Source organism: Hyperolius riggenbachi, chromosome 3 (assembly GCF_040937935.1).
Source record: "Hyperolius riggenbachi isolate aHypRig1 chromosome 3, aHypRig1.pri, whole genome shotgun sequence".
NCBI lineage: Eukaryota > Metazoa > Chordata > Amphibia > Anura > Hyperoliidae > Hyperolius > Hyperolius riggenbachi.
Window position 1 is genome coordinate 42869249 of NC_090648.1, and position 27874 is coordinate 42897122.

At 47.0% G+C, this 27874-nt stretch overlaps 2 protein-coding genes and 7 non-coding genes across 12 annotated transcripts in view; 3 read left to right on the top strand and 6 right to left on the bottom strand.

Moving 5' to 3' along the window:
- LOC137560934 (V-set domain-containing T-cell activation inhibitor 1-like) overlaps positions 1-1446 on the bottom strand; it is a 35074-nt gene extending 33628 nt beyond the window's left edge. Inside the window, exon 1 of the mRNA XM_068272122.1 lies at positions 1191-1446. Within this exon, the coding sequence (XP_068128223.1) occupies positions 1191-1272 (82 nt within the window). The 5' untranslated portion in view covers positions 1273-1446. The remainder of the gene's footprint in view (positions 1-1190) is intronic.
- Positions 1447-6980: 5534 nt separating this feature from the next.
- Positions 6981-7052, top strand: TRNAP-UGG (transfer RNA proline (anticodon UGG)). The gene has a single exon. It is a non-coding gene; the product is annotated as a tRNA-Pro (tRNA).
- Positions 7053-7525: 473 nt separating this feature from the next.
- On the bottom strand, positions 7526-7607 carry TRNAL-AAG (transfer RNA leucine (anticodon AAG)). Its single transcript has one exon. It is a non-coding gene; the product is annotated as a tRNA-Leu (tRNA).
- A 308-nt stretch (positions 7608-7915) lies between these two features.
- CTC1 (CST telomere replication complex component 1) overlaps positions 7916-27874 on the top strand; it is an 82005-nt gene continuing 62046 nt past the window's right edge. For 3 of the 4 annotated variants that reach the window (XM_068274025.1, XM_068274027.1, XM_068274026.1), the window contains exons 1-3: positions 7916-8029; positions 8112-8254; positions 26798-27050. In XM_068274025.1, the coding sequence (XP_068130126.1) occupies positions 8000-8029; positions 8112-8254; positions 26798-27050 (426 nt within the window). In that variant the 5' untranslated portion in view covers positions 7916-7999. Of the gene's footprint in view, positions 8030-8111; positions 8255-26797; positions 27051-27874 lie in introns of those variants that run through there. The other variant, XM_068274028.1, reaches the window with a different exon arrangement.
- TRNAP-AGG (transfer RNA proline (anticodon AGG)) lies at positions 12158-12229 on the top strand. Its single transcript has one exon. It is a non-coding gene; the product is annotated as a tRNA-Pro (tRNA).
- TRNAP-UGG (transfer RNA proline (anticodon UGG)) lies at positions 16301-16372 on the bottom strand. Its single transcript has one exon. It is a non-coding gene; the product is annotated as a tRNA-Pro (tRNA).
- On the bottom strand, positions 22639-22710 carry TRNAP-UGG (transfer RNA proline (anticodon UGG)). Its single transcript has one exon. It is a non-coding gene; the product is annotated as a tRNA-Pro (tRNA).
- On the bottom strand, positions 24152-24223 carry TRNAP-UGG (transfer RNA proline (anticodon UGG)). The gene has a single exon. It is a non-coding gene; the product is annotated as a tRNA-Pro (tRNA).
- TRNAP-AGG (transfer RNA proline (anticodon AGG)) lies at positions 24752-24823 on the bottom strand. The gene has a single exon. It is a non-coding gene; the product is annotated as a tRNA-Pro (tRNA).

Below are 27874 nucleotides of genomic sequence, written 5' to 3' on the forward strand. Positions count from 1 at the left end.
TAGTCAAAGCCATGTTTTTTCCAGGAGTAATGTACGGTTGTGGGAGTTGGACTATAAGGAAGGCTGAACCTTGAAGAATCCATGCCTTCGAATTGTGGTGGTGGAGAAGACTTTGAGGGTCCCTTGGACTGCAAGAAGATCCAATCAGTCAATCCTTGATTGTTCTTTGGAAGGTGCAATACTGAAACTGAAATACTTTGGACACATATAATGAGAAAGCAGGATTCATTGGAGAAGACCCTGATGATGGGAAAAATCAATGGCAAAGCAATAAGGGGACGGCAGGGAATGAGATGGCTAGATACTATCATGGAAGCAACAAATATGAGCTTCGACGAGCTTTCAGAGGCAGTAGAGGATAGAGGGGCCTGGCCTGCCATGGGGTGGTCTATGGGGTCGCAAACTGAATAGCGACTGAACAACATATAGAAAAGCAAAAAGATGCATTTCAACAAATGAAAGTCCAAATAAATTGTTATGAAATCATATCAATGCATCACTGAAAATGCCAGACAAACGTTTCACAGCTACTTCTGCCACTTCCTCTGTCGCCCACGATAATTTTACTCTGATGTAAACTTTTCGGCCAGGAATTCAACGTTGTGTCAGATAAAAATAACTTTATAAGATCGGTCCAAGTACCATACACACCGACCGTTCACTGGATCTACATGATCTGTAAATTTCACACCGTCCAGAATATAGCGTGATGAAATGCCTGTACTTTTTAGTTTCCATGGAAATGGAGAATGTGGTGTGCATGTGGCCCTTGTGTACAGCGGAGCCTGAACGCTCGGCATAAAATGCCATATAGGACCGGAAATGGAACTTTGGATGAAGCTAAATAGCCTCAGAATCAACTCTTTAATTACCTGAAAGTTTGACTGCTGTCAGTTAATTAGTTAATTAATCATTTGTTTTTTAATCTAATCAGCCCTGTGCAGAGTGCTGTTTCAGCCCGTGCTAATTCTAGTGTCCAGAGATCAAAAAAATCAATTGTTAAGCTGAAGTAAATGCCTCAGCAGACTCGAGCCAGAGAGAGAGAAGATCAAAAAAATCAATCATTACGCTGAAGTAAATGCCTCAGAAGACTCGTGCCAGAGGGAGAGAAGATCAGAAAATCAATCATTATGTTGAAGTAAATGCCACAGCAGACTCGTGCCATAGAGAGAGATGCCGGGCTGGCTAACCTTGGAGAATCCAGCTGCTTTCATACAGCAGTAAAAGACTTAGAGTATATCTCATGGTCTTGGGTCCTTGGGTCGTATTCATATGCCACGGCTTGCAGGTCCTTTCTACGTCTCCACACTCAGCTCGTCTGTTGCTCTGAGTACGTTTTTCCCTACGCTTTATACCCGGCGGCCAGGCTGGAATGCAGCAACGCAAGATTCCTTTCTACGAAATACATTGTTTTCTTATTGTAGCGCAGGTTTCCATGACATCAAAAGGCAATATATTCGCATTTCATTTCAGGACAGGGGGGAGGGGGGACGTAAGGGAAAGTACTTCTCTCTAAACCTGAGGCTAAGTGACACACCTACAACCTCTGCCCGCCTCTGCATGGTGCCAGGAAGGGGTGGGGGCAGACTGCATACCTTGATTCTGAGTACACCATTGCCCCGCCCCCTCCCCCACAATCCTGTCACATTCTGTCAGGACAGCTGCTACCAGTCACTCAGTTACTGCAGGTGTGGGAAAATAACTAACAAAACCTCCTGCTTTGTGCTTCTGATTATACATGCAGGAAGTGGAAATACCTGGGCTGCCTGCACTGAAACACGGAGTAGAGGTTCCAGGATGGAAAATCAGTGCATATAGTACAGTACGAAAGTGATAGCTGGCTTCAAATTGGTACCGAAAGGTAACTTTTAATCCTTTCCAATCCTTTTTTAGGATCACCCATGTCTTTCCCAGCGGAGGACCTGGGTGATACTGAAAAAGGATCGGGACCAGGGCTCCAGTGGCTTTGTGCTGTGCACCAGTCGTGGGGGAGTGGCCAGTGCTAGCTCCTGCACTGTAGCCCCGCCCCCTTTTTCAAGCAGTGTAATATCATTATGTGTGCTCATTGCTCCTGGAGGAGATCAAGGTGGTGGATCACTTACAGAGGAACAAGACGCAACGGTTTGGCAGGGTAGACCACAAGCAAAGCAAGGGCGGATGGGGCAGAAAGTCAGACATAGTGAAACCCCCTGAGCACAATAAGATGGTGCTTGGCCCAGATTTTATCGACAACAGCGCCATCTAGCGGCAGCCCCATTTTACTATGTCAGGGCCGACATTGGGCTTGTGTAGAAGATATGGAGACCACCATACAGGCAAGAGGCCACAGGAGCAGCCCCCGTAGGTAGGTAATGCCTCTCACCCCAACAGCACATTATTATGAACCCTGCTTATGGGGTTTTCACTTAAAGTACATCTGTGACTTGAAAAATAGATACTTACCTTTGGAGGTGGAAGCCTCCGGATCATAATGATGCTTCTCCCGTCCAGGGCCGGCGCTACCATAGAGGCAAAGGGGGTAACTGCCCCGGGGCCCCGACCTCTGCTGAGGCCCCCCGCAGCGCCGACCCTGCCACATTCTGCCTGCTCCCGGGGCCCTGCAAGTATAATAGCCATAAGTACCTATTAGTCGCTGCGGGTGAGCCCCTTACAATCCAGCGCTGGCCCCCCTGGTCAAGCAGCCACAATAATATTTACATTCTGTCTGCCAGCACAGCTGCACTAGCAGAAATAGACGCGCCTGATTGGGCCCGCTCTTCTGCGCAAACGGCTTGCATCTGCACAGTAGAGCAGACCCCGCCTGCGCAGTAGTGTGGACCCAATTGGGCGTGGCTATTTTCACTAGAGCCTGAGGGAACGCCGCTAGTGCGGCTGCACAGGAGCAGCGAGAAACACCAATGAGGTAACTTTCAGGGGAGCCAGCGCTGGATCCCCTCTGCTGAGGAGGAAGGGGGACGCCTCTACAGGATCCAGAGTCTTCCCCCTCCTGAAGATTTTTTTTTGTTTCAGATACACTTCAAAGGGAATCCAAACTGATAGCAAAAAAAAAAAGTTAAAAAAAAGAGTTTCTCTTACCTGGGGCTTCTACCAGCCCCCTGCAGCCACCCTGAGCCCACGCTGTCATTCAGTGATCCTCCAGTCCACCGCTGAGTATTGTTTTCGTCAACTCAGTCAAGTGGATGGCCAGTGTACCTGCGTGGCCTTGGCCGAGTGTGTACTCGATCACGCCAGGAGCACCCTGCGCATGCTCAATGTCCAGAATATATTGGGGTGCTGATGCTGTTAAGGATAATACAGTAATATATTTTCATTTTCCCATTTTTATATCTGCTGTGGTATGTCAAAGGTGTAGATATGCAGGCTAGATTCATGGACTGTTCATGTATTTGTGTGGGTGGGTCACTAGACCTACATTTGCATCTAAAGAGGACTTCAGTGAATAGAGCTTGGGTAATCAGACAATGGCAGAAGTGAAGTGTTGAAGTCCTTGACACTTGAAACATTTACACTTCTGTTGAGAAAGTGAAGAACTCTAGACTAAGTCAGGAAGAGTCACTGCACCAAAAGTTGACATGTGTGTTAAAAACTATTTAATTGTGAGGAAATTGAATTATTGGTGGAGGTGCAAACTATACCCTGTAAATCACATCTATGGGAAGGGGGTGGAAATCTCTGCAGACTTTAAAAACGGAGACAGGAAAAAGCCTTAATCAAGTTTCCACCTGGAGTTGAAAGCCTCACTTCACAATCTTTTGATGTATAGACTTTTACCTGGAAATGGAATATGTCTGAAATTTAATTAAAAACTTGTTCCTCCCCTCCCCAATTTATTTTGGTAAGCAAAATCGCTTTGTGTGTATTTTTGTAACTTTTATCTTTGTGACTTTTTATTTCGTTTTTTTGTAATCTTTTGTATATATTCTGTTCTGCATTGTTCCACCTTTTTCCCTGGAATATTAAATTATTATTTAATAAGCTTGACTTCTGCCGTACTAAACTAACACTCATAGCCTAGAAGAGATTGAAGGGTGTATAAGTCCATGCCGAATTGTACGCTTGAGCAACACTACCATATGAAATTGTAATTGCATTGTGTGTGGGGGCGTTTGTCATACGCTGGCCTAAAGCGCGTAGCTGACCCAACGTACTAAAACGCGGAGTGCGCGCTGAGGACTCGACAGCAGAGTGGAAGTGTCTAGCGAACAGCTAGTGGTGGCAGTGAGAGGTGTTCTGAGGGGTCCCAGCCTTGTTTTAGCTTGACTAAGGCTGCTTCCCCTCTTCATCTGGTCAAACCCGCAGTCGGGAACCGTATACGCAGGCATGCCGCGGGCCGGTTCCTGACACACTCAGTACAAGATTTTCTTCTGCTGCGCATGCACAAAAACGATCCCAGTAGTGGGAGCATGATCGAGTAGGCGTGCGGCTAGGGCCACGCAGGCCATCCACTTGGCTGAGTTGACGCAAACAATACTCAGCCGCTGCGTGGGACCGGAGGATCGGTTTGTCCCAGTGTTGGCACAGGGCGGCTGCAGGGGCCTGGTAGAAGCCCCAGGTAAGTGAAACTCTTTTTTTGTTTTGCTAACAGTTTGCATTCCCTTTTGTGCAGTGGCCATCGACGGGGGACCGGGGGATCAGTTTGTCCCGGTGCTGGCACAGGGGGCAGGTAGAAGCCCCAGGTAAGTGAAACTCTTTTTTTGTTTTGCTAACAGTTTGCATTCCCTTTTGTGCAGTGGCCATCGACGGGGGACCGGAGGATCAGTTTGTCCCGGTGCTGGCACAGGGGGCAGGTAGAAGCCCCAGGTAAATGAAACTCTTTTTTTTTCCTATCAGTTTAGGTTCCATTTAAGGTATACTAGGTACAGGGGTGTAGCAATAGGGGTTGCAGAGGTTGCGGCCGCATCGAGGCCTTTGGGCCAGAGGGGCCCTGAAGGGCCCTCCCTCAACTACAGTATTAGCTCTCTATTGGTCTTGTGCTCATAATAATAACTTCTATAGATACTTTGAATAGTGGTAATCATTAACAAACTGCTCCCCATCCCCTTCTTGCATCTCTGACACTGTAGTTGCCATTAGCAGGTTTTGGTGCGCCGTATCAATTGTTATGCATAGAGTGCAGGGGGGGGGGGGGGGGGGCATTGTAAAACTTTCATCGGGGCCCACAGCTCCTTAGCTACGCCACTGACTAGGTACATTAATCCTGTTTATAGATAACCTGGGCATTAGCATGAGATGTCTAGAAAAGTTTGAACCTCTTATTTGAAGCTGAGAAACTTCAGCCAAATTCACACCAGCATTAGGCGCTTCATAGTCCAGAATACATTGTGATGCAGCAAACACACACACCATGATGTATTGTATGGGCATTTGTAGCAAATGACACACACAACTCAGAGCAGAAGGAACAGAAGTGAAAACTATCAGACCTCAGCAGGGAAGAGAAGCCAGAGGCTGCACAGAAGACAGATATACTGCACAGAGGACAGACATACTGCACAGACAGGAGGCTGCACAGAGGACAGACATGCTGCACAGACAGGAGGCTGCGCAGAGGACAGACACACTGCACAGACAGGAGGCTGCGCAGAGGACAGACACGCTGCACAGACAGGAGGCTGCGCAGAGGACAGACACGCTGTACAGACAGGAGGCTGCGCAGAGGTCAGACACGCTGCCCAGACAGGAGGCTGCGCAGAGGACAGACACGCTGCCCAGACAGGAGGCTGCGCAGAGGACAGACACGCTGCCCAGACGGGAGGCTGCGCAGAGGACAGACACGCTGCCCAGACAGGAGGCTGCGCAGAGGACTGACACGCTGCACAGGCAGGAGGCTGCACAGAGGACAGACACGCTGCCCAAACAGGAGGCTGCGCAGAAGACAGACACGCTGCCCAGACAGGAGGCTGCGCAGAGGACAGACACGCTGCCCAGACAGGAGGCTGCACAGAGGACAGACACGCTGCCAAAACAGGAGGCTGCGCAGAAGACAGACACGCTGCCCAGACAGGAGGCTGCGCAGAGGACAGACACACTGCACAGACAGGAGGCTGCACAGAGGACAGACACGCTGCACAGACAGGAGGCTGGACAGAGGACAGACACGCTGCCCAGACAGGAGGCTGCACAGAGGACAGACACGCTGCACAGACAGGAGGCTGGACAGAGGACAGACACGCTGCCCAGACAGGAGGCTGCGCAGAGGACAGACACGCTGCCCAGACAGGAGGCAGCACAGAGGACAGACATGCTGCACAGACAGGAGGCTGCGCAGAGGACAGACACGCTGCCCAAACAGGAGGCTGCGCAGAAGACAGACACGCTGCCCAGACAGGAGGCAGCACAGAGGACAGACATGCTGCACAGACAGGAGGCTGCACAGAGGACAGACACGCTGCCAAAACAGGAGGCTGCGCAGAAGACAGACACGCTGCCCAGACATGAGGCTGCACAGAGGACAGACACGCTGCACAGACAGGAGGCTGCACAGAGGACAGACATGCTGCACAGACAAGGGGCTGCACAGAGGACAGACACGCTGCACAGACAGGAGGCTGAACAGAGGACAGACACGCTGCACAGACAGGAGGCTGAACAGAGGACAGACACGCTGCACAGACAGGAGGCTGAACAGAAGACAGACACGCTGCACAGACAGGAGGCAGCACAGAGGACAGACACGCTGCCCAGACAGGAGGCTGCACAGAGGACAGACACGCTGCACAGACAGGAGGCTGCACAGAGGACAGACACGCTGCCCAGACAGGAGGTAGACAGTCCTGACCTTCCAGTAGCCAGCTCCGGGGATGCAGCAGGAAGAGCAGCAGCAGAATTCTCATTTTCTCTGAAATGGGGAGTCTGGACAGCTCACATTGCAGGGGATCCCGAGGCTCAGGCTTCTAGGACTGCTCTACCCAGGGAAGGAGCTTCTAGTTTCGATTTCTAGTGCCGCCTCTTGGAGCTCACGTCTGCTTTCACAGGTAGCTGGCTCGTTGGTCTAGGGGTATGATTCTCGCTTTGGGTGCGAGAGGTCCCGGGTTCAAATCCCGGACGAGCCCTTCTTTTCCTAATTAACTCAGTGATAGCGATCATTAGTCACAGTTTATATTATTCCTTTATGCAGTGCAGAAAGACAAGTGCCGGATACTGAAAACATCCCCCTCTCTGTACTGAAGACCTCTTTATTCTCTCATTCTGATTGACTAGGAACAGCCATGCTACACTATAGAAACAGACTAATGTAATGCATTTATTTTATAGTTATTATTATTATTACTATTATAAGTATTATTATTATTGATTTATATAGTGGTCAAAAAAAAAAATCTAATAATATATACATGTAAGCAAGTATCATTATATATAGACCCTAAGATACCACTATAGTGTAACCATTGCATGGCATGCAGAGAGTGCTGTATATGGGAAGTGGTGACACTGCACGTGCTTACACACCTCTATTGCGTCACGTGATAGAACCGAAACTGCAGCGATCTATTCATAACTAGTGGACTGACATTTAAAAAGTTACTGGCAGCGGTGGGATTCGAACCCACGCCCCCGAAGAGACTGGAGCCTTAATCCAGCGCCTTAGACCGCTCGGCCACGCTACCTGTATGCACCATTATCAGTCATGTACTTTTAAGAAAGTTTCTCCCATTATTTAAACGTGTACAAAATGTTCCTATTCTATGCCCTATTCATTTATTATAAGTATTATTTTATATTATTATTTCATATTATTGTTATCATTAGTTGGTATTAATTATTAATAATAATAATACAGTAAGCTACCATGAAAGTAAATACAGTATACTGTTCGTTGCAGCTTTAGCTTTGAACACTAGATGGCAGCAATAGCAATGCTGTAAGAATTTTGCTTCCGCCAGTACAATGAAGCTCGCCAGTGACGTCACGTCCATAGGCTGTTGCCAGCAAGTCCACTAAAGTGAAAGCGCGGGTTTGTGGAGGAGGGGACGGGGTAGCAATATGCGGTAGGGCTGTTATGGAAGCAGAGAAGCCCCCAGGGGGACAGGTGGGTGTCGGCTCTGCAGTAGGGGGGGGGGGGGGGGGAAGGTAGTGATGGAGTGTAATGATGCTGTTGTTCTGTGTTGCAGGTCACTGCATGGCTGCAGGCTGCTCAGAGCCATGTCCAGCGCTGTCTGCAGGAGGATGGAGGGACTGGGGGCACCCCTGACCTCAGTGATGATGTCATCAAGTGCATCCAGACTCTCTGCGCCCAGCTGCCACTCAGCTACAGGTACAGGAGGGGTGCTGCTTACATAGACTGCTAGAATGAGTCTTCCTGATTGTGTTGGGTGATAGTTTACCCTCATCACTGTGCACATGAAGTGCTCAGCTATCTGAGTCCAGCTGCATCACACAGCAAAGATTTTAATAGGAGTTGGTTGAGTAGGATCTGAAGGCAGCTATACACTTTTTTATATATATTTATTTACTTTGAGTTTGTTAAAAGTGGTACTTAAAAACTCGCTTTTTAGCTTATAATCAACATGGGCATGCTTGCCCCAGCTAAAATGCCGCTATCCTGCAGCTGAACGGGGGTGTTTACCCCCCAAATCCCCTCAGTGCTGTGCGGGGATCGCTTCCTGTTGAGGCAGGGCTAATGGCCGCAGCCCTGCCTCCATGCACGTCTATCAGCGCTGATCGCCGCCTCTCCCCCGCCCCTCTCAGTCTTACTTCACTGAGAGAGGCGGGGGAGAGGTGGAGATCCGCTGCTGATAGACGCGCATAGAGTTAGGGCTGTAGCCGTTAGCCCTGCCTCCATGAGCAGCTAAATCTACGACCAAGTTGGTCGTGGATTTTGCAAGGGGGGATTTGGGGGGTAAAGACCCCCGTTCAGCCGCGGGATAGCAGTGTTTTAGCAGGGGCAAACATGCCCATGTTGATTATAAGCTAAAAAGCAAGTTTTTAACTCGCTTCAGTCTCTTTAAAGGAGTTCTGTGGGGGGTTGTGGAAGAGAAAAACGGACACTTACCTTGGGCTTCTATCAGCCCGGTGCAGCGGTAATGTCCCACGCCGTCCTCCTCCCATCTGCCGTTCTCCGCCACCGGCCCCGGTCTAAGCGGCATGAGATCCAACTGCGTCTGCACTAGAGTGGCTGCGCACCCGCTCGCTTCCGCCTGCGTCATCGGAAGCTTACTGCGCAAGCGCAGTACAAGGCTCCGTTGTACTGCGCCTGCGCAGTAAGCCTCAGATGACGCGAGCGGAGGCATGGCAACGCACATTATTCGTCTGTATGTCTGACGAATAATAGCCCGGTGCCGGCTGCGGGGAACGGCGGATGGGAGCAGGACGTCGTGGGACATTACCGCTGCATGGGGCTCATAGAAGCCCAAGGTAAGTGGCAGTTTTTCTCTTTAGAAACCCCCACAGAACCCCTTTAAGTATTATCCCGTCTGCAGAGTTTGTTAAAGTTCTATTTGCCCCCCTACCAAGATCTAACCATTTTTGGAAAGCAGAGAGTCCTGGCTTTCCTTTGCACCAGGTCCCGAGTCGATGTGATGCTCTGTTCTCAAGTTAAAGGACATCTGAGGTGAAAATAAACTGATGAGAAAAACAATTGTTTCTATACCTCTTGTTCTAAAAATGACCTTTTAAGATATCCCACAGTTTTATTTTATATTTCAATCTAGTTTTTAAGTTTTTACTGTTTTATTGTCTCTGCTCAAAGACACCATCATTGTGCAGCCCTGCAGCAAGGCCTTAAAGCTGCAGTGGCCCATTTAAAAAAAAAATGTCCTGGTTACTAGGGGGTATAGACAAAACACACTTCGCGCTGGCACTGGCCCCTTTTAAAAGATCCAATATAATTGTGACACAAACCGGGTCGCCACCTCTTTCAATAATGTAAACAAACCACCAAGAGGCAGGCGCTCACAGTTGTACACAATGTTGGCTTAGTGCTGGTAATTCATGTATCATAAAGAGTCCAATACACATCCCCCGTCAGTCCCCAAATGTCCACACAATATCTGCAGATTGTTGTTATCGCATCAAATTTCAATCCTCCTCTCAGAAGTCCATCAGTAAATACAAAGACAGAGCAGCCGTCACCACACCCAAGTGAGTGCCACTCACCGTGTGTTAAGACCTATTACCAGGTCAAGATTCGCCTCTGGGACCGTTACAGGTCGTCCCCCACCGCTCCCGGCAGTCTCCCCTTCACTTCCAGTAGCTTCACCTTCCTCCACACTTGCACCTCAATAAAAACGTCTCAACATAGCGTAATACTGTAGCTTTAATTAAAAATTTTTAAAAAACAATTGCACTTACAATGTTTCTGTTGCATCAAGAGCTTAGAGTTTTGTACACACGGGCTCTCCCCCGTATTGTTGGCCGGCTGGCATGCGCAATCCCTGCAGCTGGAGGGTCCTGACCGCCGCGCGCTCGGTTCCGCTCTCCTCCTTGCCCGGGACACGCTTCTGATGAGTCAATTGTGACGAAACATGTCAGGCGGGGCTTAGACGCGGAAGACACTCACGCAGTAACCCATGAGCTGAGCGGCGTGTCCCGGGCAAGGAGGAGAGCGGAACCGAGCGCGCGGCGGTCAGGACCCTCCAGCTGCAGGGATTGCGCATGCCAGCCGGCCAACAATACGGGGGAGAGCCCGTGTGTACAAAACTCTATGCTCTTGATGCAACAGAAACATTGTAAGTGCAATTGTTTTTTAAAAAATTTTAATTAAAGCTACAGTATTACGCTATGTTGAGGCGTTTTTATTGAGGTGCAAGTGTGGAGGAAGGTGAAGCTACTGGAAGTGAAGGATAGACTGCCGGGAGCGGTGGGGGACGACCTGTAACGGTCCCAGAGGCGAATCTTGACCTGGTAATAGGTCTTAACACACGGTGAGTGGCACTCACTTGGGTGTGGTGACGGCTGCTCTGTCTTTGTATTTACTGATGGACTTCTGAGAGGAGGATTGAAATTTGATGCGATAACAACAATCTGCAGATATTGTGTGGACATTTGGGGACTGACGGGGGATGTGTATTGGACTCTTTATGATACATGAATTACCAGCACTAAGCCAACATTGTGTACAACTGTGAGCGCCTGCCTCTTGGTGGTTTGGTTACTAGGGGGGTTTAGCACTGCAGTCCTCAAGTGGTTAGGGGCGGATCTTAAAGTTGTATAATTAAAACTGTGTACCTCTTCCTCAAAAGTTGGGCAGTAATAGTGCATGTGTACACAACCGTTTCATCTCAATTCCAACATGTCAGCAATGTTATGTAGCTGTTACAGTGAACACAAGCAAACATACCATAGTCTGCGATATACAGTTGGTCACTGGTGGAGGGTCATTGAGATACATCTTTTACAATTTGTTAAGCAAAAAAAAAAGAAAATCGCTAAACGCCACCTATTTTCTCAATCCCTTGACTTTTTTTTTTTTCCTTTAACACAAATGCAGGCAAAATGCAGCGTGTGCTATGTTTTCATTTGAAGAAAAATGGAAATCGCATCTGTGGCAAAGACGCACCACAATTTACATGCGATCTACAGTTCCCATGTGATCGACCAATCACACGCAATCAGGAAATAAAAAATCAGAAAATAAATGCGGTCAGTGGATGGGAAACTTAGGCCTTTCCTTGTAAAAGGAATACTGTACTTTTAAAGGAGTCCTGTAGGTGGCCCTTAGGGGAAAAGAGTTGAACTTACCTGGGGCTTCTAACGGTCACCCGCAGACGTCCTGTGCCCGCGCAGCCACTCGCTGATGCTCCGGTCCCTGCCTTCGGTTACTTCCGGAATTTTTGACTTTAAAGTTGCAAAACCACTGCGCCTGAGCGGCCTTCTCTTCAGTTCCGCTACACGTCCCCGAGAGCGTACTGCGCAGGCTGCTCCTGTGACGTCAGCGGGAGCAAGGAGAAGGTCGCGCAGGCGCAGTGACAAATTGCAGAAGTAACCGGTGGCGGGGACCAGAGCATCGGTGAGTGGCTATGCGGGCACAGAACGTCAGCGGGGACCATTAGAAGCCCCAGGTAAGTTCAACTCTTTTTCTCTAAGGGCCCCCTACAGTACTCCTTTAAAAGTGGGCAAAAATGTAATCAAAACAATAAGTACAACATTACCACTGTAACTTTTCAAATAATCTTCAGTTGTGATCTCAGAAGAGCATCTTCAGCATGTTTCATCATCTGGCTCGTTGGTCTAGGGGTATGATTTTCGCTTAGGGTGCGAGAGGTCCCGGGTTCAAATCCCGGACGAGCCCTACTTTTGCTTGTGACAGTATTTCTCGTTAAAGTAAACTCTGATATAATAAACATTCGGGTATAATAAACTATGTTTCTAGGTCCCGGCTGAGCCCCATTTATAAGTATATGGGAGTAACGCCCTGTATAGTAAACCTTGATATAATAGAACAGGGGTGGGCAAACTTTTTGACTCAAAGGCCAAGATTCTCAAGATTGACCGGGGTACCAGAACAGTGTGTGTCAAGCTGCTGCAAAAAAATGGGTGTGGCCATGACAGCATGTGGGCGGAGCTAACTGTAATGTAACAGTGTAACGCAGTGGGCCCAAGTTTTTTTTCCCAAAACACAGGCAAAGTGACCCTACAGGTAATTAGGCAATGTTCTCCCCACCCACAAACAGCAAATGGCAGCAGCCAGACTTCTTTGGCACCAAACAACAAAGGCCCAGGGACAGCAGGCATACCCCTTCAGACAGCGGCAGCATTTCACCAGAAAATATGCATAATGTGGCAGCGTTTCCCCAGAAAATACACATAATGTGCATTTCACCAGTAAATACGCATAATGCTGCAATGTTTCCCCAGAAAATATACATAATGCGGCAGCATTTCACCAGAAAATACGTAATGTTGCAGCGCTTCACCAGAAAATGCACATAGCAGCATGTCCTCAGAAAATTCAGATAATTCGGCAGCTTTTCACCAGAAAATGCACGTAATGCGGCACCGGTTTACCAGGAAATGCACATAAAGGCACAGCGTTTCACCCAAAATACACATAATGAGCAGCATTTTCCTGAAAATACACATAATGTGGCAGTGTTTCACCAGAAAATATTCATAATGCGGCAGCATTTCACCAGAAAATGTATGTAATGTGGCAGCGTTTCCACGGAGAATACACATGGCACAGCCTTTCTCCACAAAATACACATAATGGTGCAGCCTTTTTCCACAAAATACACATAATGGTGCAGCCTTTTTCCAGAAAATACACATAATGGTGCAGCCTTTCTCCAGAAAATACACATAATGGTGCAGCCTTTCTCCAGAAAATACACATAATGGCACAGAGTTTCCCTAGAAAATACACATAATGCAGCAGGGTTTCCCCAAAATACACACAATTTTTCCCCCTTAAAAAATACATTAGGCAGGGATCCTCTTTTATTCCCCCCTCCCCCCATTAGTGCCCCCCTAATAGCCCTGGTGCTAGTGGTGCACATGTAAAGAAAAAACATTTACTCACCTGGCAGACCCCTTTGTAGGCCTCCAGTGTACCTCCCCGACCATCTTCAGTGCAGCAAGTCCAGGTGCAAAACTCCTGGGCTGACAGGAAGAGCAGGGCTACGGGAAAATGGTGCCTCAAACCCCGCACTGGAGACACAAATAGACTCCAGTGCTGGACTTCAGATGCCATTTTCTCGTAGCCTTGCTCTGCCTGCCAGAACCCACTGAGGAGGTGAGCTGCAAGCTGCGGCTGGTGAACTGGCGGGGCATCCATTGGATGCAGCAAGACAGTTCACCACCTGGGGGAAACATCATCCGGCCTTGCATCAGCCTGTTCTATTACAGGGGTGGGAAAACTACAGCCCGACGGCACGAACCTCTCTAGCCCTCTGTTGAGATCGCCATTTGTTGTCATGGCAATCTTGCTATTGGGCAGACCCAGTGGATGAAGGAGAATTGCAGCGCTGCGTCCTGGGGAGGTAAGTAATGTGCAAGGCTGCCACAGATCTCTCTAGCGGCATGATTTTTTTTTTTTTCTGCTTTTAGGTTCTCAAAGCATGTGAAAAAAAAAATTGCAATGCTTTTAGATCCTAAAATCCAGAAGTAATTATTCCACCAGGGAGGTTAACCTCTTCACAACCGCCTGTCAGCCCCAGGACCGCGTAACGCCAAAAAGGCGCCAAGTCCTGGGGCGGGGTTTTGCAGGGGATCACGCACGCTGATGCACGAGCATCCCCGCTTGAATAACAGAAGTCTGCCGCTAACAGACTGTTAGACAGCGAAACCGTTGTCTATTTACATGTACAGCGCTGCAATCTATGACAGAGCTGTACTGGGGACAGCCGTGTCACTCGGCTGTCCCCTGGAGAGGGGAAAATAAAGTTGTTGTTTTTATATATATATATATAACAAAACCCTGCAGCAGTGATCAGAGCCCACCAACAGAAATCTCTGTCGGTGGGCAGAAAAGGACGGGGGATCCATCTGTGTGCTAAGTTGTAGCGCTCTGCAGCAAGCTATTAAAGCTGCAGTGCAATACATTATTAAAAAAAATAGCCTGGTCACTAGGAGGGTTTAAACAAATGGCCCTGAAGTGGTTAAAGTGAACCTATGACTTTTAGTAAAATAATGTATACTTGGATCAGGAGACGATTAAAAGGGAAAGAGTCCACAAGAATCCATACAAGGCCTTCCAAGGTGCTGCGCTGGGGAACTCTGATCCCTGCCTAATCCACCTGATCCTGACCTACAGGTGGCATCTTGAAACCGCAAAGCCTGTAATCAGGTCGATCAAAAGGTGGACAGAGGAGGGCCTAACCTGGAGCTTCAGGCATGCTTTGACTGCATGGACTGGTCAGCCCTGGAGGTACCCACCGTGGAGGATTGGACAGAGAACGTCACCTCCTACATCAGGTTCTGTGAGGATTTGTGCATCCCGATCAAGACCTTCAAGGTCTTTCCTAACAGCAAGCCCTGGTTCAACAGCAAGTTGTGCTGCCTCCAGAAACTAAAGGAAGAAGCCCACAAGTGTGGTTCTCCTGAGAATCGCTAAGAGGGCTAACTCTGACAAGCTTAGTCTCAGCCTACAGTGCAATAACTTGCATGAGGTATGGAGAGGCCTGAGAGCACCCACAAATTTCAACCTGAGTGGACTGGCTGGCTCTCATCCTGTCTTTAAATTTGCAGATGACACAACAATCACCATCCTCATCAACCGCAATGGAGAGCATGCTTACTGTAGCAAAATCGAGAGGATCTGCAACCGGTGCAAGAAAAATAACCACCTTCAACACTGCAAAAACGGTTGAATTGTTCGTGGACTTCAGGAAACACCCTTCCACCCTCAACCCAGTCATCTGGGAGACCATAGTCTCCAGGCTGCAGAGTGTTCGGTTCCTTGGCACAACCATAACTAACAATCTTGCTCCTCCCTCATTGTCTGGTATGCAGGGGCAAGGACTAGCGACAGATACAAACTCCATAAAGTAATTCACACTGCTAAAAAGATCATGGGATTGACCCTGCCACCTCTAGATATCCTCCACACTGCCAGAATGAGGACGAGGGTCTACAGGATCTCACATGACACCTCCCACCCTGGCAATCACTTCTTCGAGCTCCTCCTGTTGGGCTGCCGCTTTAGAGCCATCCCCTCCAGTCCTCCAACTGAAGCGCCCCCCACCTTCACCGCCAGGTTGCAACACTCTAGTCCTATGGGAAGCATTACCTCCTGGACTGTACTTTGTCACCACCCCAAACTCCTATGCGGATTTCACCCTACACCCTAACTGTTGAGTACTTGTTATGCTTTTTGAATTGAATTTTATAAATGTCCGCTCTGATATTTATGCATGCGCTGCTGTCTGTATCAAGTACAATTCTCATGTTGACTATGCCTTTGTCTTTTCTCGCCTTGTGTACTACATACTATTCCAGGTATGTCACCTAGTGTACTTGGCAAAATAAAGGTGATTCTGAGAGGTGATTAAAATAAAGGTGATTCTTGGTCTCGTACGTCAGCCCATTCAAGCACTGGGACCCCTGAAGAGTGCATCCCTACATACCGGTACTAGCACTAGCAGGAGGCTCAGGCTCCTGAGGAAATAGAGCCAGATTGAGTTTGTGCAACTCCGTGGATGGCCTGTGCAGTAGCCGGGACCTAATACAGACCGGTTTTTGTAAAGAAAGCCAAGTGGGACGGTGCTAGTGCACCTTCACGAGCTGCCAACAAGAGCTGGGGAGGAGGAAGAGGGAAGTCTCTGTAGGATCCAAAGGCTTTTCCCTCCCAGGGTATTTTTTTTTTTGGTACAGATACACTTTTCCTGAAATTTTTACTATAGGTATGCTAAATGCAAAAGAAGGGCTCGTCCGGGATTTGAACCCGGGACCTCTCGCACCCAAAGCGAGAATCATACCCCTAGACCAACGAGCCAGATGAGGAGAGATGACCGCACGACACATAGTTACTCATCTACAAGCTGCTGACATATGATACTTGGTCATATCTGTAACTGTGTTCTGGAATGCATCCTGCATATGTTCACATTGAACAGAATTTTCCAAGCCGTCGTTACATTAGCCACGCATGTATTTGTTTAACTGCCTCAAAAACATGTTTAACTGGTTAACGTTTTTGGACGTAGATTCCATTTACAAAAAAGTGCTCCTGTAGTTTCTTGGGCATAGACTCTAAGTCTAAAATTAAAAGCCGACCCCATGTGTGCACATATCTGGGTAAAAGGGAATAATTACTGCTATTGCAAATAGAAGCAATCCTTCATTGACAGTTGGGGGGGGGGGGGAGTTTTACAAGTTTAAAAAGGTGACAAGGGCACCAAAAAAAATATTTAAAATTAACTCTTTATTTCCCACACACCCAAAAATACTCAAATAGATTTTTTTATTAAAACAAAAAATTACAAGAAAAAACATAGTTACCCAAGGGTCTGACTTTTTTAATATGTATGTCAAGAGGGTATATTACTATTTATAAAATGATAAGCTTATAAATAGCGATGGATGCAAAACTGAAAAAAATGCACCTTTATTTCTATATGAAATATTGGCACCATACATTTGTGATAGGGACAACATTTTAAATGGTGTAATAACTGGGACAAATAGGCAAATAAAATACATGGGTTTTAATTATGGGAGCATGTATTATTTAAAAGCTATACTGGCCAAAAACTGACACATGAATTTTTTCCTTTTTTTTTTTTTCTTATAATTCCCGTTAAAATGCATTGAGAATAAAATAGTTCTTAGAAAAATGTACCACCCAAAGAAAGGCTAATTGGTTGCGGAAAAAAACAAGATGTAGATCATTTCATTGTGATTAGTAGTGATAAAGTTATTGGTGAGTTAATGGGAGGTGAAAATTGCTCGGATGCATAAGGTGAAAAAACACTAAAGGCTGAAGTGGTTAACTACCTGCAGACCGCTCCACGCCAATTGGCATGAACACGGCAGCAGCCCCAGGACCACTCTACGCTGTTTGGCATGAATGGCTTCCTATGGGGCTTGCAGTAGAGCGTGTGCAACTCGGCGTGCATCTCTGATGACCGAGCTCCACTCTGCCTTCAGTCTCCCAGCGGCGATCGCCGCTCGGAGGCCGTTAGATGGCGATACCGCTGTCTAATAACCATGTACAGCGCTGCGATCTGCAGCAGCGCTATACTGGGGATAGCCGTGTGAGATGGCTGTCCCCCTGGGAGACACAGGAGCCATCCGCTGTGATAGGCTGATGGGGGAGGGAGGAAAGGCTGTTAAAATGATAAAGAAAATAGGGAATTTTAATAAAAAAATATATATATTTATAAAACATAAATAAACATTCCTGGGGGCGATCTGACCCAACCAACAGAAATCTCTGGTGGGGGGAGGGGGAGATTACTTGTTTGCTGAGTTGTGCGGCCCTGCAGCAAGGCCTTAAAGCTGCAGTGGCCCATTTAGTAAAACATGGCCTGGTCACTAGGGGGGTTTAGCACCGCGGTCCTCAAGTGGTTAGGGGCGGATCTTAAAGTTGTGTAATTAAAACGGTGTACCTCTTCCTTAAAAGTTGGGCAGTAATAGTGCATGTGTACACAACCGTTTCATCTCAATTCCAACATGTCAGCAATGTTATGTAGCTGTTACAGTGAACACAAGCAAACATACCATAGTCTGCGATATACAGCTTGTTACTGGTGGAGGGTCATTGAGATACACCTTTTACAATTTGTTAAGCAAAAAAAAAAAAAAAAAGAAAATCACAAAACGCCACCTATTTTCTCATCCCCTTGACTTTTAACACAAATGCAGGCAAAATGCAGTGTGTGCTATGTTTTCATTTGAAGAAATCGCATCCGTGGCAAAGAAGCACCACAATTTACACGAGATCTACAGTGCTCATGTGATCGACCAATCACATGCAATCAGAAAAAAAAAATCAGATTAAAAATGCAGTCAGTGGATGGGGAACTTTCCTTGTAAAAGTAATACTGTACTTTAAAGGAGTCCTGTAGGGGGCCCTTAGGGGAAAAGAGCTGAACTTACCTGGGGCTTCTAACGGTCACCCGCAGACATCCTGTGCCCGCGCAGCCACTCGCTGATGCTCCGGTCCCCGCCTTCGGTTACTTCCGGAATTTTCAACTTTAAAGTTGCAAAACCACTGCGCCTGAGCGGCCTTCTCTTCACTCCCACGTCACATACCCGAGAGCGTACTGCGCAGGCTGCTCCTGTGACGTCAGCGGGAGCAAGTAGAAGGCCGCACAGGCGCAGTGACAAATTGCAGAAGTAACCGGCGGCGGGGACCAGAGCATCTGTGAGTGGCTATGCGGGCACAGAACGTCAGCGGGGACCATTAGAAGCCCCAGGTAAGTTCAACTCTTCTTCTCTAAGGGCCCCCTACAGTACTCCTTTAAAAGTGGGCAAAATGTAATCAAAACAATAAGTACAACATTACCACTGTAACTTGACAAATAATCTTGAGTTGTGATCTCAGAAGAGCATCTTCAGCGTTTTCATCATCTGGCTCGTTGGTCTAGGGGTATGATTTTCACTTAGGGTGCGAGAGGTCCCGGGTTCAAATCCTGGACAAGCCCTACTTTTGCTTGTGACAGCATTTCTCGTTAAAGTAAACCATGATATAATAAACATGTCTAGGTCCCGGCTGAGCCCCAATTCATAAGTATATGGGAGTAACGCCTTGTATAGTAAACCCTGATATAATAGAACAGGGGTGGGCAAACTTTTTGAATTTAGGGCCAAGATTCTCAAGATTGACCGGGGTACCGGGCCAGAGCAGTGTGTATCACGCTGCTGCAAAAATATGGGTGTGGCCATGACAGTATGTGGGCGGAGCTAACAGTAATGTAACACAGTGGGCCCAAGTTTTTTTCTGCCAAAACACAGGCAAAGTGACCCTAAAGCAGGTATGTCAAACTGGTCCTACGAGGGCCGAGGTCCTCACACATTTTTGATACAGCTCAAATGAATTGATAAGTCTGAATCAGGAAAGGTGTGGTCCATCAGGTAGAACACATTCCTTTCTTTCTTAGTCCATCCTAAACACTGGCATGGATCTGGCCCTCCAGGCCTGGAGTTCGACACATGTGCCCTAAGGGCCCTTTTCCACTAGAACGATTGCGATTGCTGAATCGCAAAATCGCAAATCGCTAGTGATTTTTAAATCGCTAGGGTTGTTACTTTATCATAGAAATCACGAGAAGTATTTTCCACTACAGTGATTCTATTTGGAAATCGCAGAATTAATGAAAAATCGCAATCGCTGGCATTTGTGATTGCGATTGCTAGTGGAAAAGGGCCCTAAAGGTAATTAGACAATGTTCTCCCCACCCACAAACAGAAAATGGCAGCAGCCAGACTTCTTTAGCACCAAACAACAAAGGCCCAGGGACAGCAGGCATACCCCTTTAGACAGCGGCAGCGTTTCGCCAGAAAATATACATAATGCGTCAGCATTTCGCCAGAAATACATGTAATGTGGCAGCGTTTCCCCAGAAAATACACATAATGTGCATTTCACCAGAAAATACAAATAATACGGCAGCGTTTACCCAGAAAATACACCTAATGTGGCAGCATTTTACCAGAAAATACACATAATACAGGGAGTGCAGAATTATTAGGCAAGTGGTATTTTTGAGGAATAATTTTATTATTGAACAACAACCATGTTCTCAGTGAACCCAAAAACTCATTAATATCAAAGCTGAATATTTTTGAAAGTAGTTTTTAGTTTGTTTTTAGTTTTAGCTATTTTAGGGGGATATCTGTGTGTGCAGGTGTCTATTACTGTGCATAATTATTAGGCAACTTAACAAAAAACAAATATATACCCATTTCAATTATTTATTTTTACCAGTGAAACCAATATAACATCTCAACATTCACAAATATACATTTCTGACATTCAAAAACAAACCAGTGACCAATATAGCCACCTTTCTTTGCAAGGACACTCAAAAGCCTGCCATCCATGGATTCTGTCAGTGTTTTGATCTGTTCGCCATCAACATTGCGTGCAGCAGCAACCACAGCCTCCCAGACACTGTTCAGAGAGGTGTACTGTTTTCCCTCCTTGTAAATCTCACATTTTTTGATGGACCACATGTTCTCAATGGGGTTCAGATCAGGTGAACAAGGAGGCCTTGTCATTAGTTTTTCTTCTTTTATACCCTTTCTTGCCAGCCACGCTGTGGAGTACTTGGACGCGTGTGATGGAGCATTGTCATGCATGAAAATCATGTTTTTCTGTTAAGAATGCAGACTTCTTCCTGTACCACTGCTTAAAGAAGGTGTCTTCCAGAAACTGGCAGTAGGACTGGGAGTTGAGCTTGACTCCATCCTCAACCCGAAAAGGCCCCACAAGCTCATCTTTGATGATACCAGCCCAAACCAGTACTCCACCTCCACCTTGCTGGCGTCTGAGTCGGACTGGAGCTCTCTGCCCTTTACCAATCCAGCCACAGGCCCATCCATCTGGCCCATCAAGACTCACTCTCATTTCATCAGTCCATAAAACCTTAGAAAAATCTACTTCTTGAGCTATTTCTTGGCCCAGTCTTGACGTTTCAGCTTGTGTGTCTTGTTCAGTGGTGGTCGCCTTTCAGCCTTTCTTACCTTGGCCAGGTCTCTGAGTATTGCACACCTTGTGCTTTTGGGCACTCCAGTGATGTTGCAGCTCTGAAATATGGCCAAACTGGTGGCAAGTGGCATCTTGGCAGCTGCACGCTTGACTTTTCTCAGTTCATGGGAAGTTATTTTGCACCTTGGTTTTTCCACACGCTTCTTGCGACCCTGTTGACTATTTTGAATGAAACACTTGATTGTTCGATGATCACGCTTCAGAAGCTTTGCAATTTTAAGAGTGCTGCATCGCTTTGCAAGATATCTCACTATTTTTGACTTTTCTGAGCCTGTCAAGTCCTTCTTTTGACCCATTTTGCCAAAGGAAAGGAAGTTGCCTAATAATTATGCACACCTGATATAGGGTGTTGATGTCATTAGACCACACCCCTTCTCATTACAGAGATGCACATCACCTAATATGTTTAATTGGTAGTAGGCTTTCGAGCCTATACAGCTTGGAGTAAGACAGCATGCATAAAGTGGATGATATGGTCAAAATACTCATTTGCCTAATAATTCTGCACTCCCTGTAGGGCAGTGTTTCCCCAGAAAATATACATAATGCAGCAGCATTTCACCAGAAAATACACGTAATGTGGCATCGCTTCAACAGAAAATACATAGTTCGCATCGTGTCCTCAGAAAATACAGTTAATTCGGCATCTTTTCACCAGAAATTGCACGTAATGTGGCACCGTTTTACCAGAAAATACACATAAGCAGCATTTTCCTGAAAATACACATAATGTGGTAGTGTTTCACCAGAAAATCTCCCCCCCCCCCCCCCCCCATTAGTGCCCCCCTAATAGCCCTGGTGCTAGTGGTGCACATGTAAAGAAAAAACATTTACTCACCTGGCAGACCCCTTTCTAGGCCTCCAGGGCTGACAGGAAGAGCAGGGCTACGGGAAAATGGTGCCTGAAGCCCAGCACTGGAGACACAAATAGACTCCAGTGCTGGACTTCAGATGCCATTTTCTCGTAGCCCTGCTCTGCCTGCCAGAACCCACTGAGGAGGTGAGCTGCAGGCTGCGGCTGGTGAACTGGCGGGGCATCCATTGGATGCAGCAAGGCAGTTTACCTCCTGGGGGAAACATCATCCGGCCTTGCATCAGCCTGTTCTATTACAGGGGTGGGAAAACTACAGCCTGCGGGCACAAACCTCTCAAGCCCTCTTTTGAGATCACCATTTGTTGTCTTGGCAATCTTGCTATGGGGCAGACCCTCGGTCTCGTACATCAGCCCATTCAAGCACTGGGACCCCTGAAGAGTGGCATCCCTACATACTAGCACTAGCAGGATGCTCAGGCTCCTGAAGAAATGGAGCCAGATTGAGTTTGTGCAACTCCGTGGATGGCCTGTGCAGTAGCGGGGACCTAATCCAGACCGGTTTTTGTGAAGAAAGCCAAGCGGTACGGTGCTAGTGCGCCTGCAAGAGCTGGGGAGGAGGAAGAGGGAAGTCTCTATAGGATACAGAGGCTTTTCCTCCCAGGGTATTTTTTTTTTCCGGTACGGATACACTTTTCCTGAAATTTTTACTATAGGTATGCTTAATGCAAAAGTAGGGCTCGTCCGGGATTTGAACCCGGGACCTCTCGCACCCAAAGCGAGAATCATACCCCTAGACCAACGAGCCAGATGAGGAGAGATGACAGCATGACACATAGTTACTCACCTACAAGCTGCTGACTTATGATACTTAGTCATATCTGTAACTGTGTTCTGGAATGCATCCTGCACATGTTCACATTGAGCGGAATTTCCCAAGCACTCGTTACATTAGCCACGTATGTATTTGTTTAACTGCCTCAAAAACATGTTTAAATGGTTAACGTTTTTGGACGTAGATTCTATTTACAAAAATGTGCTCCTGTAGTTTCTTGGGCATAGACTCTAAGTCTAAAATTAAAAGCCGACCCCATGTGTGCACATATCTGGGTGAAAGGAAATGATTACTGCTATTGCAAATAGAAGCAATCCTTCATTGACAGTTGACAAGTTTGAAAAAGTGACAAGGGCACAATAAAAAATTAATGTTTAAAAAAAACAAACGTTTTTTTCCCTTCTATTTAAAGTGTGACAAAACTCTGACATAAAATTAAATAAAAATGTGTTTTCTCACTTGTTATAATAGAGAACAGAGGCGCCAAAAGAATAAAAACAGTGTTTAAAAGTTTTTAAAAATTATTGCTTAGGAGGCAGTGGTGGACTTACCTCCCATAAGCAGACACAACAAACTGTGTATTCACAAAAGGGATATTTATTGGTATACTCCAAAAATAGATCGCAACGCGTTTTGCAGGTCAAGCCCGCTTCATCAGGCAAATACAGGAAGGAGCACACAACTGGGGGTAAGAGGCAATACATTTGTACAGATCCTGAACATACTGTATAGACATAAAACATAAACAAAAGCATTTGTGTAAGGGAATTCACTAGTTGTGATTAAGTGTAATGACGTCAATGGGATGACTATTTGTTGTATTTAGCGGAGGAAAAAATAAGACAAAGAAAGAAGGGAAAAAAAGAGAGGGGGGGAGAAGGGGGAGGGGAGAGGGAGGATAAGAACCGGAGGGTGGGGGGGAATTTTTTTGGGGGAAAAAAACCCAAGCGGAAAAAGAGAACACAGAAAAAGAAAATAATTATAATATTAAGTATTACATATAAATATGACATCATAATATAACTAAAAAACATTGATCTCCAACATGTGGGAAGTTGGTGTATTATATGGAGTATTTTCCTAACACACAGTCCAGAGTGTTTTCTTACTTGTTTATTACCCATATAGTTATTATATTTGCTTTTGTGCACAAGTAATATTGTCTGTCTACAAATTGGCAAAATGCAGATTTTCTACTCTGAAAGCAGCCATTGCATATTATTGCATAGCTGCTGTATTTATATATTAAAAACTCATAATCACTTCTCAGCTCTTTCTGCTTCTTTCAGAAATTAAAAGGATAGGGATCTCACAGATCCTGTGTTTTCCCCTTCTACATGGTGCCCCCTGTAGATTTAAACGTTTGAGGTCACTTCAGCGTCCCTGTACTATTGGTATGCCAGTAGGAAAAGAAGGGCTCGTCCGGGATTTGAACCCGGGACCTCTCGCACCCAAAGCGAGAATCATACCCCTAGACCAACGAGCCAGATGAAGATTGTTTGAGAATGATACCTAGATAAAGAAAAACTGTGCCTGCCACATTCTGATGCCTAGTTGGGCAGAAACATGCCTGTTCAGATCATGTATATAGTCGCACAAGATTCAAGCAGTTTATTGTCATTGTGTAACACAACAACATTACTTTTCACAACAGCCCCACGATGCATATAAGGAACATAGTGATAGTATGTTTCGGGAGAAAAAACTTGGGCCCACTGCATTACACCGTTACATTACAGTTAGCTCCGCCCACATACTGTCATGGCCACACCCATTTTTTGGAGCCGTGTGAAACGCACCGTTCTGGTCCGGTATCTCAATCTTGAGAATCTTGGCCCTCAAGTCAAAATGTTTGCCCACCCGTTCTATTATATCAGGGTTTACTATACCAGACGTTACTCCCATATACTTATAATGGGGCTCGGCCGGGACCTAGACACATAGTTTACTATACCCGAACTTTTATTATATCAGGGTGATACTTTAACGAGAAATACTGTTATAAGTAAAAACAGGGCTCGTCCGGGATTTGAACCCGGGACCTCTCGCACCCTAAGCGAGAATCATACCCCTAGACCAACGAGCCAGTTACTTAACATGGATCTGAACTCAGAACTGCTTCTCTGCTCTAAAAATAAGCACCAGCATAATAACATGTAAAGAAAAACATTTGTTACAGTTGATACAAATCTTACAACTGATCTGCAGTTTGTTTACTTCCTTTTAAGGAAGCAGACATATTGTTAACATCCTGTGCTTTCAAATGAGCTTACCTGCCATGACACAGCTGAGGGATCACATTGCAACTTGTGATTAGTCACAGATGAGGGTGGGGGATTAGACAGGTTAAACTCTCTAAATACACACAGGGTGCATTTGTCCATGTTTTCCTTCTGTCCTGAGCAAGAGTTCAGGTCCACTTTAAAGAGTAACTGTTAGCCCCAAAACTGAAAATGAAATCTCTCTTGCAATCTTTTATTTACTATTTAAATGAGCCAAAAAGGCATTGTAGAAGTTAAAAATCAATATAATTTTTTTACTATGTATCCTTTTACCCAAGCTCCGGACGCAAAGCCGCATAGCAGATACTGATGAGCATGCATAGCATGCCTAGCTCTGCCCGACCCCCTTCTCCCCCCCAGGTCCAGGTGCCGATATATGCTCACTCCAAACAGCTGACCGCTCTGACACGGAGAGAGAGCGGGAGCACTTCCAGCGCAGCCACCGCAGAGCAGCCGCCGCCGAGTCACATGTGAGAGATGCACGTGCATCTCTCACATGTGACTCAGTGGCGGCTGCTCTGCAGTGGCTGCGCTGGAAGTGCTCCCGCACGTGCATCTCTCACATGTGACTCGGCGGCGGCTGCTCTGCGGTGGCTGCGCTGGAAGTGCTCCCGCACGTGCATCTCTCACATGTGACTCGGTGGCGGCTGCTCTGCAGTGGCTGCGCTGGAAGTGCTCCCGCACGTGCATCTCTCACATGTGACTCAGTGGCGGCTGCTCTGCAGTGGCTGCGCTGGAAGTGCTCCCGCACGTGCATCTCTCACATGTGACTCGGCGGCGGCTGCTCTGCGGTGGCTGCGCTGGAAGTGCTCCCGCACGTGCATCTCTCACATGTGACTCGGTGGCGGCTGCTCTGCAGTGGCTGCGCTGGAAGTGCTCCCGCACGTGCATCTCTCACATGTGACTCGGCGGCGGCTGCTCTGCGGTGGCTGCGCTGGAAGTGCTACAGGTATCCAAAATGGCTCAGACTCCTTGACTCCGACTCTAATATTCACCATTGCTGTAGATTTGGTACAAAAATCATCCGACTCCAGGTACTCAAAATTGTCCGACTCTGACTCCTCGACTCCGACTCCACAGCCCTGGTTGGGGCGGAGCATCACCTAAGGGGTACTGATCCACAGCCCATATGGGATGTGCCATCTTCTCCACCCAATTGGCTGCAGCAACCACATTTGTAACATCCTGGCAGTGTTGCGCGTGTACCGCAATGCATTCTGGGAGATTTAGGCTGTGAATGTCAGTACAGAGAAACTGCAGCTGCTGCAGCCGGTCATGTGGAAAAGATGGCACATCCCATATGGGAGTAGCATTGATTATATGGGGAGGTTTATATTTAAAGAAAAAATCTCAGTTGCCTTCTTTGACCTAGCTATACCCCAAACGAACATTAAATATCCCCCTCCCCCCCCCCATTCCATGGTCTTGCCCTACCTCCACCATTAAATACTACCCCCACTCTATCGGCAGGCCATATCCTCAGCATTCAATACTGCCCCCCCCCCCCCCCCCTCCATGACATAGCATATCCTCTGACACTGGTAAAAGGTATGCCAGTGGATAGGAACTGAAGGAAGAAATAATAGAAATAAGAAAAACAATAGGGCCTAGCTGTATAGCGGTAGGCTTTGCAATTGCAACAATATGCCTCGCCTTTCTGCTTATCAAACAAGCAAAAAGATACGTTTGCATACGGTATTGGGGAAAAAATGCATTCCTCGTAGTAAATGAAAATCTGTGAATGAAGAGTGTCCAGCATCTTCTCTGTTTCTCTGCAGTTTCACCTCGATCTCGCAGCTCCTCTCCCTGCAGCGTACCCCATGTGTTTCCCTCCTGGGCTGGGACACTGGGCGTTTCCAGGCATGGAGCCAAGAGGCTTTGCAGGAGAAGAAATTGTCCCAACCACCCGCCCCTCTCTCCAGGGCCCGCCTCCTGATTGTTGGGTATATTGCAAGCTCTCCGGCAAAAGACAGTCAGGTGCATGATGGGAACTTGTACCTCAGGGACTCCAGCGGGTTTATCCCCTGCGAGGTAAGATGCACATCATAAATGAATGTTGAACAGTCCAGATATACAGTTGAGCTCATAAGTTTACATACTCTGGCAGAATGTATGATTTCTTAACCATTTTTCATAGAATATGAAAGATAACACAAAAACCCTTATTTCACTCATGGTTAGTGGTTGGCTGAAGCCATTTATCGTCAAACGACTTTATTTACGTCTTTTTAAATCATGATCACTCCACAAACTACCCAAATCCAAGCTCAGCTGTCATGACAATATCACCTTGGAGGCCAATTCACTGCCAGGATTCACACCCGGTCTTCTGATTACCTGTGTGCAGCAGTGTAGAATGGAGAATGACAGGACTGCTTTACTGAGAGCCATTACATCCCATCTTGCAGTGGTCTGGACATGGCCATAGTTCTGCAAAGGCTGAAAGTGCTGTGGCCTACGACACTTGCTGCCCAGAGGGGGCGACTAGACACCACATGCAAGGGGGAGCTTCTGTCTGAGGGAACTGTCTATGAGTGATTGGTTGCTGCACATGGATATTGCACTCTGAAGTGGGGGCTGCACATGGAATGGGAGGCGGCTTCACAAATAAGTGGAGGTTGCAGTACAGCAGGGGTCTCAAACTTGCGGCCCGCGGGCCATTTGCGGCCCTCGATACAATATTTTGTGGCCCTCACCGGCAAAAGCTTCCTTATAGTTCGTTTCAGTGCTCCCAAGTAATCCACCGCATCCCCGCCGCTAAATGAGTGCTGCAGAGCCCCCAAATCGCCCGGGGGGCAATCCGCCGGCATTTCCTGGAAGGGGCAGATCTTTCAGCTTCAGCTCTGCCCCTCCTG